The sequence below is a fragment of the Panicum virgatum genome, chromosome 9N, assembly GCF_016808335.1.
Source record: "Panicum virgatum strain AP13 chromosome 9N, P.virgatum_v5, whole genome shotgun sequence".
Taxonomy (NCBI): Eukaryota; Viridiplantae; Streptophyta; class Magnoliopsida; order Poales; family Poaceae; genus Panicum; species Panicum virgatum.
Window position 1 is genome coordinate 61329464 of NC_053153.1, and position 12246 is coordinate 61341709.

The 12246-nt window shown below is 41.7% G+C and overlaps 1 protein-coding gene across 2 annotated transcripts; it reads right to left on the minus strand.

Annotated features, from left to right (window-relative positions):
- Window positions 1-358: 358 nt before the first annotated feature.
- LOC120690457 (RNA helicase aquarius-like) lies at window positions 359-10412 on the minus strand. Of its 2 annotated transcripts, XM_039973108.1 has the most exons (15): window positions 9740-10412; window positions 9559-9651; window positions 8653-8715; window positions 8278-8364; window positions 8047-8199; window positions 7810-7967; window positions 6883-7117; window positions 6671-6781; window positions 4404-5462; window positions 4051-4314; window positions 3465-3650; window positions 1824-2975; window positions 1376-1726; window positions 1017-1271; window positions 359-929 (listed from the first exon to the last, which is right to left on the minus strand). In XM_039973108.1, exons 1-15 carry the CDS (start codon window positions 10151-10153, stop codon window positions 828-830), a joined length of 4683 nt encoding a protein of 1560 aa, XP_039829042.1. In that variant the 5' UTR covers window positions 10154-10412; the 3' UTR covers window positions 359-827. The 2 variants fall into 2 exon arrangements, with proteins under 2 accessions (XP_039829042.1, XP_039829041.1); XM_039973107.1 differs by having other exon boundaries at window positions 359-1271.
- Window positions 10413-12246: the final 1834 nt, after the last annotated feature.

Sequence of the window (12246 nt, forward strand, 5' to 3'; positions counted from 1 at the left end):
AAAGAAAAAAGAGAACCCTAGAAAGAAAGGGAGGAGGAGACGGATTATGGCAAGTGGGGCCCACACAGGCTCCAGGACACGAGGGCCGTCGGATGCTCCATCGCGCACCGTCCAGTAGCAGGCTTCTCTAGCGACCCTCCCCCCCTCCGTAACATCGCCTCCCTTGATTGCTGCTCTTCTTTTGCAAATGGGAAGATATCGGAATGCTCAATATGCAAGTGAATGGATACTGCTAGTTTGTCTAGGTGAGTTTTCAAACAAAAGAGAGTTTGCCTGGGTGAATCCAGTAAATAAAATCTCAAGTGTTGCGAGAACTGTCGCGCATAGATTCAAGGAAAAAAATTGTCAGACACTGTAATTTAAAAAATAATTTAAAAAAAACTTCTTTAACAACCTTTCTCGGTCACATTTGGCTTAATTTATATGCCTAAACATGACAGCAGTGTCTGCAAAAATTCTTACCCTAGTCGTGCCAAAATTACAACAATCAAGTACACAAATCAACTGTGTGCTCGAACAGTTTGTTAAGAACAGAGCTCTTAAGAGGAAACTTCTTTGTGCACGCTAAGGCTAGCTCTGATATTCCAGTCTAACTGCCGAAAACCTCCTACACCATTAAACACATGTGGGATACATGAAGACACAATTGCTTGAACATTTCCCTTGATGAACATGCTGAGCATTAGTAAACAACCTTCATCATCATTAACCACAGGAATATAGGTGTCACGTTGTCAATGTTGGTGCTGCACATATCTCCGTCGGGGGTCGGGGTGGGGGGCATGTTATCAGCCTTCTTCAATTTCCAAACTGACCGCCACCATACCTCACTCTTCCTCGATCTTGTCCTTCGACATGGCATCTCCTTCCTCCATCTTGTCATTTGCATCAGCATGTTCATAGTCCTTGTCCTTCGCAGCCACATCACCATTCCCTTCACCCGTCTTGTTTCCTTCCTGCATTGTTTCATCTTTCGCTTCAACAGCATCTTCCTCAATCTTGTCCTTCGCAGCCACATCACCATCACCATTCCCTTCACCCGTCTTGTTTCCTTCCTGCATTGTTTCATCTTTCGCTTCAACAGCATCTTCCTCCATCATGTTACCAACCATGGTGTCACTTGCACCACCACCATTTTCTTCCACTGCCATGTGCTCATTTGGCTGATTCGGAACACTGCCATTTTCTGAAGGGATTACAGCAGCAATATTTTCTGGCACTGCTGGAGGTAGCTCATTTGGCGGAGGAGCATAATACTGCATGTATTGCATCTGTGGCACCAAGAAATGGTAGTTATGGCTCAGATTATTTTTATATAAAAAAACCAACAAATAGATTTAGACTTCATTTCACAGTGATGTGCTGGACAGTGTACCTGACGAAGATGTTCCAGTCTGAACTTCACCAGATGACCAATGTCTTCAATACCAGTAACATAATGGATGTTTCCAGTTTCCCCCAAAGGTCGCTCTGTAAAAGGTGTGCACTCCTCAAGATTCAAGGCAAGTTTATCAGGTCTCTGGAGGAGAAGCTGGAATGTTGGCTGCAATTCGTAACACTGTTCAAACAGCGAACGGCGGCAGAACACATACAAGCCCAGACGAGCACGGGACATAGCCACGATAAGTCTTCTAACATCACGGAGATGGCCAACAAAACGGGTCCGGACAAGAGAGAGTAAAATGAAATCATTTTGCTGGCCCTGGAACTTGTCCACAGTGGTAACCTACATATCAAATACCAAAAGAAGTACAACAAACTCAATAGCTGATACAATTAAAGCATGTGAACGTAACTCAAGTACCATATTTATTACAAATTACCTTGTTAGGTGGCTCAATATTATATGGCTTGCATCTTTTGTTTATAACATCACGAATAAGAAGCTTCTGACCATTGTAGGTCGTTAATATTGAAATCTTATTGGCAGGGTAGCCAATCAGGCGCATGTAGATATATACACTGACAATATACTCAGCCTCCCCTTCATTCTGGTAGAACCAAGGAGAGGGGGCAGACTCGCCTTTGCCTTTATAGTCAGGAACATCGACCAACTGATACTCAAAGGAGAACCCAGCATTAGCTTTATGGAAGATCGCTTGCTCATGCACATAAGGCAGATCTCCCAGCTCTCTGTATCTCCAGTTATAAAGTTTAGCAATACTAGGTCTTGCACGACCCTGAGCATTGAGCTCAATGTAAGGAACACCAAGACGAACGAACCTAGTAAACAGACTCTGGTCCATGTGGCTGTACTTCTGAAAAGCCATATTCTTCACCACAGGGGGTAACTGATGATGATCACCAATTAAAATGCAACGTTTAAGGCGAGCATAGCCATCTTCCTGTCGTTGCAGCAGCATAGGGATAAAAGTTTCTATCTCCAATATCTGCGCACTTTCTTCCATCAATAAATTGTCAAATTTGAAACCTAATTGAAGAAAGTCTCGCCTCTTTAATGCTGCATGAGTACAAGTCATGGCGACAATCTTTGCCTGTTTCGTCATTAGATAATTTGCTCTCTCCACTGTTGACTTAAGTAGTTCGAACGCCCTGCACTCTTCCAGCTCTTGGAATATCGTAGAGAGATGTTTGAAACAACCCTTGGCTGCATGCATATCTTTATCAAAAGACTCACCGGTAAAAATAGGCTGTGGAGTATCTGAAAAAAACTCCGAAAATGGGAAGCGGTCTTTGACAAAAGAGGGATTATCTTGATTCTGTGCACAGGCAGCTAAGAATTGTTCCCAACGGGCATAAACATGTAATAGCCAAAAATAAGCAGCAGTTTCACATGTGTAACCCACATCTTCTGGAAGACGAAGAGATCTCGCCAATTTAGAAACTTCACCTAGCAGCTCTAGCCGTCGGACAAGCATAGCATTGACACGACCTTGACGGCTAAAATCAAGATCAGTGGCAAGCTCTTGCTCACCCTGACCAAGGCGAAGAAGGTACCTAGCAGGCACATCCCTCTGGGAAAAAAAATACATCAGACATCCAGCAGCATAACAAAATGAAATAGATAGTGATATATTGAACGTCTAAAAAATTATACAAAAACCATCTAACAAACCTATACCATCTATCATGGAGTGAATCGGGTGATTCATGACGCCAGTTAATATACAAGGAAAACAAACATATCAATTGTGTTGACATGTTGAACAATAATGCATGGAATACATTAGGTTCATTTTATACAGAATCCCTCAGGACAAACAGGTACCATTTTTTTCATTTAGATTCCAATGACAGAACAAATCATAACAACACAGAGTAAAACACATTGCAATAACATGGAATTGCTGGGAGAATGTTCAACTAATTTCCAGTCAGGTGCAGCAGCAATAACAAGTCACACATTAAAGTACAGTATATAGCATTGATCCACGGCCTCTTGAAAAAGTACTAATTTAGGTAAGCAGTTCGAGCACAGATAATATATTTCTCAGTAACAGTACCTGCATTATCTTCTCAAACAAGTCATTCAGAGCTTGATTGGAATGGGTTATGATCAGTGTTCTTTGTGAAGGACAGTTATGATATAGAACATTTAATATCTGCACAGCTGTATCTGTTTTCCCCGTACCAGGAGGACCAACAACCATTGTCAACCCGGGTTGAACGCCGGATATTATAGCACCGATCTACAAACAAAGATATTGTCAGCATCAGAATTTTTAAGTTGCATAAGATCCACATTCACCTTGAAACCAAATACACTCATGCAGCACGCATACTGGGCCTAAACATATATCAAATGTAAGCTTATGATTATGTCATGTACTCAAGTTCAGTCAGACAACCACTGTCTTGATTTATGTACACTTAGATAAAATATTGGTTTTGAACCACAGACAGTAACAGTATCATATCTTCAAAGTTGGAACATGGAAGAAACATCTTTTTGAAGTGCTTGTTAGCATAAAATAGGACAGAGGCACTGTAACACGCACAAGAAATACTCTAAATATGCCTTTGTACTCCCCACGTTTGTTGCCAGACATGAATTGAAATTATGGGGTTATCCCAGAGTCCGAAGAGTACCTGGGTGGGTGTGAACCTAACTGAGTTCTGTTTAGGTTTATCTTGAGGATATGGCCCAGGATCTGCTGGAACGTAAGTCTCAACAATTAGTTTCTCTTTCTGAGACTCACCATCAGCCATATTATTGTTGCTCTTAACAGCCAAACTGGAGTTCACATTGCCGGGTAGGGCATGACTGCTTTCCCTCATTTTCTTGGACAACCTAATCTTAAAAGGAGGGCTTGGATGCAGGTTTTCTGTACCATCAGAGTTGATAAATGTAATCTGAAAAAATCGAGCATTAGAATATTGGAGATAAAAAATGAAAGTGAAAATAGATCCACTTCAAAGAAGATTTTGAGTCAAATAATTACCTGGTAATCTGGAAAACTTTGCTGTACATGGTTAGCATCAAGATAAGTGTCCTTGAAATCTATAACTTCCAGAAGATCAGGCATATTTATCCACTGTGCGGCAGAAGGATTTCCATAACCCAAGAATATGTTATGCAGCCATTCTGGAACTACACATGTTTCATTCATTAGATCACGTATAGATTCCAAGATCGCTTTGAAATTATTCTCCTTGGGTTTCCTTCTCATTAGAATATTAAATGTACCAGACACGTTTTCTGCACCCTTCTCTGCTGTTTCAGTAACATCAATGTGGTACTGTGCAGTATCTAGGGCAATACGGACAGTACGAATGTCACCCTTGGGTGGTTTCCATTCTTCTCGCTTTATCCTTCCTGTGAAGTCATTCATGAGTGTTCCTTCCTCATCACGAATTTCAATGACCTCACATCCACGTACATATTGCAATCCTAGCCTTTCTGGCACAGTTGATTTTGCAGCTTCTTCAGGGCTAAGAGGCTCAAAAGAAGGGCGGATGGACAGCAAAAATAGAACATCATGCTCCTTTAGAGCATCCCATTCAGATTTTATCTGATGCCTGTAGCTTGATATGCTGAAAGTAACATCAGCAGTTACAGTAGAGGGCTTAACTTCCCCAATGTTTGGCTGCTTCACTTCTGTAATCTTAAATTCCTTGATCGGAACAGCCATTCTGGACCATCCACGGAAGGCTGTCTCTCCCTCATTGTTGATATAAGAATGTAAATGAGGAACAGCTTCCTGAATGTCTTCACGAATTTCATAGGTTGATTCAAGACGAAACAGGTTGAAATTTCTTAACAAATAATCATGAAGTGTCAGGAATTGGAGATTGAGTTTTGGGAGGGCAAGACAGCCTTCCCCCGAGTAATTAATGCTAGGAACAAGGCTTTCATCCCACATGATATGCTCATTTGGATAAAGAGGAAGTGCATTTACTGCATCTTTTTGGGATTGCCGCTTCTCAAAAAAAGCAACTAGGACTTCGATAAGAAAATCACGCCTTCCACTGCATGGGTCTTTCTCTGAGATTAACTTGAGCTGCTTATAAAGGACTTGTTAGCACTCAAAATGTATGCGACACATGTAAAATAAAATGTTTGTGCATAGCACTAATAAGCAATGAGGTACTAAACTATGAAACATGTGGACAACCTTTAAGCTAACTTCAGTAAGGAACCTATTTGTTGTTTGGGTTAAACAAATGGGGGGGTATCTGTAGCCATCGAAATAAATGCTCTGACCTCTATGACTGGGTGGCTGTCAGTTCAATAAGGTCACTTGACTACTGATATCATTTAACAGCACAACACATGCTAGGAAATAACAAAATCAAAAGTATTTATTGAGCAAATTAACATGTGGGAAATGTATTTGCTGCTTATTTTGAGATGGTGCATACTGCTTTTGAAAACCCATTTCACAAAAAATTGTCCCTTCACATATTCATAAGCCTAACGAAGTCAGTGCACACCAGATCTTAGTGTTGTTTGTAGAGGATATATCATGTGCAGACCCTATATTCAATTATTACCAAATGCAACCAAATGGGAGGGAATTTAATTTGAACCCATATCCTAAATCACGAGGCAAAAGGGACTAAAGTTCACCTCATCAGATTGCAACTTCATCAACAAGGGGTGGAGAGGTAGAGCTAAACAACTCACTTTAAGAGACTAAGACACGGCGTTTCCAGCCTATTAAGTGTCCTGTGCACCAAACCTTAAAAATCATCCAAATGTTTGTGGAAAATGCAGAGCCTATATTCAATTTTTACCAAATGCAACCAAATGGGAGGGAATTTAATTTGAACCCATATCCTAAATCACGAGGCAAAAGGGACTAAAGTTCACCTCATCAGATTGCAACTTCATCAACAAGGGGTGGAGAGGTAGAGCTAAACAACTCACTTTAAGAGACTAAGACACGGCATTTCCAGCCTATTAAGTGTCCTGTGCACCAAACCTTAAAAATCATCCAAATGTTTGTGGAAAATCCCAACGAAATACTATCAGGCCAGTTATTAAATGATCGATCCAATCGAACACATTGTATTTTGCACGCTGCTTAACTTTGGTCTGGAGACAGGAGCACCATCACATTTTGATAAAATAGACCACCAATGACAAGCAAAAAGCATATCCACTGACAAGGAAAGATTATTTACAAACAACAAAACAGCCTTATAAAATATGTATAGATAAAGATAACAAGCACAAATGGGTGAAGTAATATGCGAAAATCCTTACCTTGTTACAAACCAGATCTTGCAATTCCATGTCTGACAAGACAAGCAGCTTTTTTGTTAAGTCAGCTCGCTTATGTAGTGAACCAATACTAGACAAGGCAAAATCTCGCAACTGCAATGATTAAAATGGAAAGTTACAATTTGCCTTCCATGTTACTACTAGTGTACAAGAAACCAAACCCAAAAAAATGGAAGTAAGAATAAATTGCACACCTTAGGCACTTGCTTAAATGCTAGCAGCTGAAAAGCTTGGAAACGAGAATAATGAGCTTGCAGGACATCATCATCACCAAGCTGTGTTCCAGAATGATCATTAATCTCAAAGCCTTCATAAAACTGCAGTAAGTCAACCAACTGTGCAAAAAGGCGTCCCTTTTCATGAGTATAGAGTGCACTTAAGTGGCACTTAGCAACGACAGCAACATCAGCAACTAGGGGCCTCAAAAATCTGCAGATGATAAGCAATACAAATGGGAAAAGATATAAAATATATACAAATGCAAGCTAAGGTGTGCCATTATCGCCATTTGCCAGCAATATTTAACTGAACCAAGATATTTCTTTGATTAAGAAATATATTTGTGTTTTCTTCAATATTAAAGAAATACATGTAAAAATGCAATGGACGAATTACTATATGTATATGTAGGCATATACAAAGACAAAACAGATCAAAGAATTGATGTTCAGTTATGATTATGACAATATGAGAGATTCGTAGGGAAATACAGAGGTACGTGTGACGTGTCGGTGGAAAGAGCCAGGGAACTACAAATCTATTTCTATGACCATTTGATGTGCAAGGACATTGAAAACTGCATTGTCACAAAACGAAGTTACTAATATAATTTGCACCCCATGACTCATACTTCAAGAGGTTTTCACTTGGAACTATGAAGAGAATTGAACATCCAAGTACCTAAAGTGTCTATAATTGGATAGGTGCTTATATCACGGGGGACTCCTACTTGCACAAACCAGACACATTTGACCCCCCCCCCCCCAAAAAAAAGGACAACAGGATGTTAAGTTCTCAGGTTCTTACATCTGTGTTAATGGAACATGCATATAAATTATAATGGCCCAGGTACAACCTACGTTTATAAGTATGCTGGCAATGCAAGATTAGTATCTACATACCGTCTAGTAGGAAGCTGGCTCAACATGTCAATCAGAAATTCCATAAATCTCTCACAATATAGGACGCAAGAATCATCGACCTGCCCACTGAGTGACTCATTCAATACAGATTCTTCACCACCATCTTGACTTGATAATATGACCTTTGAATCGAGAATCTACAAGAAAGTTTCATGGTAGCTAAGTGAAAAAAAATCTAGCAATAACAGAGTAAAAATAATAATTTCAAAGGTGCACCTCCAAGAATTCTTCAATTAGATTCCTAAGGAATTTATTCTCAAGCATTTCAGAAGGATTGGCAGGTTGGTCAGCCTTTTTTGCTTCTTTTGCCTCCCTTCTTTTGATTTTGGTCCACTTCTTAATCAATTCAGGGTTAAGGCAGAGTTCCATCTGTACATGTTTTAAACGTAGATAAGAAACCAAAAGTAAGCACAGAAAAAAACAAACTATTCATAGGGAGAAACTTACCTGAAGTCGTCCAAAAGAAAGAGTATTCCATAGCTTTAGGCTTACTAACTGAAGTATAGTTTCCCGGAGAAGCTCATCCTCCAAACTCTGCAGCAGAACATAACCATTGTAAGAATTAAGTTCTCAAAAAGCTGACGCTGGATGACAATCTGATTAAATAGTACACACAAAAGTAAGCCTTCCACGCTTAATCTTAAAATTATACATAAATATCAGCGGCACATAGATCAATACAATAAAGAAGTTATAAGTTATAGAGCAACGATGTTCGGCCCAATATCATTAAGTATGCAGTGGTTGCTGGTTGAACAGGAATTACTAAGCAACGTATATTGGGAAAATGAAGCATCATCATGTGATGCAAATAGTAAGTACCTGAAATGCATTTATCATGAAAAGGAGGTAATTTGTTTTCTCTGCCATATTAAGGGTCCTTTCCTGTAAGTTAGCACAAGAAAATTTCAGTATGAACATTGCAATATATTTTCATAAAGAAATGGTCCACAAGACACGGATTGGTACTGACATAAGCACTTAAGTTTTGGGTTTGAAACAGAAACATAACGAAATATTCGTCTCAAAAACAGCTCAAGTGAGCAAGAAAAGAAAAAAAAAAGTGAAACCAAACACAATCATCGAAACCTATATCCCCTGATGCCCCTCAAGGCCTCAACTCTATAACACAGCCCTGTACGATTATATCATCCTAATTGACTACATTACCTGACATTCAAAGAACCTACTGTAGCAACTGAGATAGAACTACTCGGTGCAAGCTATTCAACTGGAGCTCAAAAGTCAAAACAACTGAACAGCGAACTGAGGAAAACATCACTGCCACAATATAATCTATATAAACAACCAAACTTCGCAAACTTTTGTAATACGATCTGAGTTCTCAAGTATACCACCAACAATAGTGGCTGCTGGCCAGTAACTAAATCTCAGTAGTCATTACCTGTTACATTTTGGCTAAAGTGAGATGTGTACATTTGTAGATCCTAATCGATGCAGTGCACTAATAGTGGTCTCAATGTAACATGAGCCTATGAATGCTTTTAGAAACAATTGGACATGAAACCAATCGTGGTGACCCCACATTTTAGGAGTGTTAAAACAACGACACCAGATTTCTCCAAGCTCCACTGAATATCATAAACTTCAAAGTGGACATATAAATAGCCAGCTCCGAAATCAATTGTATCCTAAATAAGATCTCACATGACGATTCGTTTTACTGGGAAAAATCACATAGATAAGTCTAGAAAAATCGACACAAACCTCTTCCTTGAGCTTGAGAACCCGCCACAGGAACCCCTTGAAAGCATCCTTACGGTCATGGAAGCATGTCCACGCCGCCACATTCTCCCGAAACTGCACAGAAGGTCCAAATCATGTCAGAAACCCTAGAAATCGCCCGAGCTAGCAGCAAGAGCTCCAATCCAATTCGGAGCAGAGGTACCTTCTCGTTAACCATGAGGATGATGGACATGACGTGCTCGAAGGAGGCGTCCGCCGGGTCGAAGTGCGGCCACAGGTAGTTCTCGAGGTACTGGCTGACCTCGAGGATCATGACGCGGTGCAGCGGCACGGTCTTCCGCCCGCGGCCCTCGACCCGGAGCTCCGTGGCGTAGATCTCCCGGACGAGGTCCGCATCGAAGGCCGAGGCGGCGGCGGGCGTGCTCCAGTGCTCGGCGGCGACGCGGGTGAGTCGGTCCCGCTGGATGTCGAGGAGGGTGATGGAGGCGCCGCCGGTGGACGCGGGGACCTTGTCGGGCGCCGCGGTCGTGGCGGGGGCGGCGTCCGCGGGGAGAGGGTACTCCGCCGCGCGGGGGTGCCGGAACTCGAAGACGCCGACGCCAAAGACCTTCGGCATGGCTGAGGCAGCTCCCGGGGCTCACAAGGTTTAGGGTTTGGGCGGGATTCGCGGGGTTTGTAGGGTTTAGGGTGCGGGTGCGGGGGTTGAGCAGTGGGAGCGGCAGTGGGACGGGGCGAGAGAGGGGAGGCGGCGGGGCCGCGGCGGCGAGAGGAGAGGGATTTGAAAGCGGAAGGGGGTTTAGCCGGAAGCCACCATTTTTTCCGGCTCGAGCTGCACAGGCCTCCCCTACAGCAGAGTTCCGCTTCGTTTAGGTTGATTGATGGTCCTGTTTCCTCCCGTCGGCTGAAGAGTTTTGAAGGTTTTCTTACCTTTTCCGTAAGGATTCCATTTCGTGTTCCAGAGAGGAAGGGCGCGTTTAGTTCCAAAGAAAATTTAGATAGATTAATTATAAAATTAATTACACTGATAGACGGAAAATCGCGAGATGAATCTATTAAGTCTAATTAATCCATCATTAGAGGTTGTTTACCGTAGCCCAACATTGTCTAATCATTATATAATTAGGTTCATTAGATTCGTCTCGTGATTTTGCCCGAGGGTTATGGAATGGGTTATGTCAGTTATCCATATTTAATACTTCTAATAAGTATTCAAACGTTCTATAGCGCGTGAAAATTTTTGGGAACTGAACAGAGCCGAACTTAGCACAAATTTTCTTTTGAAATTTGATTATCTATGGCAGATAAAAATATAGCTGCAATTTTATTTGTGCCCATATTGTTGTTTCGTAGAGGTACCCATTCAACTTTTTACATGATTTGTTCAGGAAATATCGATATATATTAGCATATTTATCACTCGTTGCACTGCTCATTAATTATTTTTTAGCTCGACAGAGGTGCTGCTTATTAAACAGCTAATGATATTACGGTAGTCACTCGTCATGCTCCGTTTATACTCCACCTCATCCTCAAAGTCTCATTTGTAGTTTATTTTTCATCTTTTCCTTCTTATGGTATTATTTTCCCGTTAACAATTAGAGAAGAAGATTGCAAAATATCCAATGATCACCCATACAGTTACAAGTTGGGAATCAATTTGAGCAAAGATGACAGGTTCGGCTTTGGTTGTTTAAAGTTTTAGTAAATATGAACATTTTCTTTTTGTGGGAATTGTGGGCTTTGGTTGTTCAAAATACGCATGTTGGGTTGAATTTGTGAGCATACAAGGATGGATCGAGTTCGAAATGATGATATACGGGATAAGCTAAGAATAGCACCAATTGAAGAATTATTGGCTATGTCCCTAGATCTCCTTCAATATCGAGCCACCATCCGCAGGACGACCTCACCTACTCGCTCCACTCGTGCTAGTAAGACAAAGAAGTCACTTGCATCGGATTAGCCAAGCTAATTAGTCCGCGTGCGGTCCGCTGCAACGTCCCATGATACCGATGCTGCAATCGCCGTTCTTCTACGCTTATCTAGGTTAGTATTCAGACGCTGACGACGTGTTTTATCACATTAGTTTCAGGCTACGGATCTTGATTTTGTCACATATAAGCCATATATAGCCGGTCACTTTTCATCTTGTCGTTCTCGTAGTGCTGCTGCCGGCCGCATTCGCTGTGTGAGCTTGGGCATGTGGGCTTTGATGGGCTGTTTTTTCCTTTAGAAAAGGCTATATGCGCGCATTCTGGAGCCGTTTTTTCTTTTTTATATTTAAAAAAATTAAAATTTCAAAAATATATGTTTGTTTTGGAAAATTTCAAAAATATACCCCGGTCGCCCTATTGGGGGGCGACAGAGCTCAAATGTAATTTTTTTTCCTTCAAATTTGCAAAGAAGTCCCTGGAGAAAAAAAAGAGGGGGGCTTGTCGCCCCCCCAACGGGCGACAGGCCCCTGTCGCCCACCCCAGGGGCGACCAGCCAGTGGGCCTAGCCTATAGGCGCCAGAGGGGCCGGTCGCCCCCCCCCCCCCCCCCCACGGGCGACCGGGTCAGGCCGCCTATATAAGGCCTCCCCCTCATTCTCTCCTCTCATTTGACCTCAAAAAATCCAGAAAAAAGAGAGGGGTGAGAAGAAGGGAAGCGGCGAAGCTCTGCCGAATTCCGCACTTGTGATCTACCGGTAACTTCCGTATAAATTCCT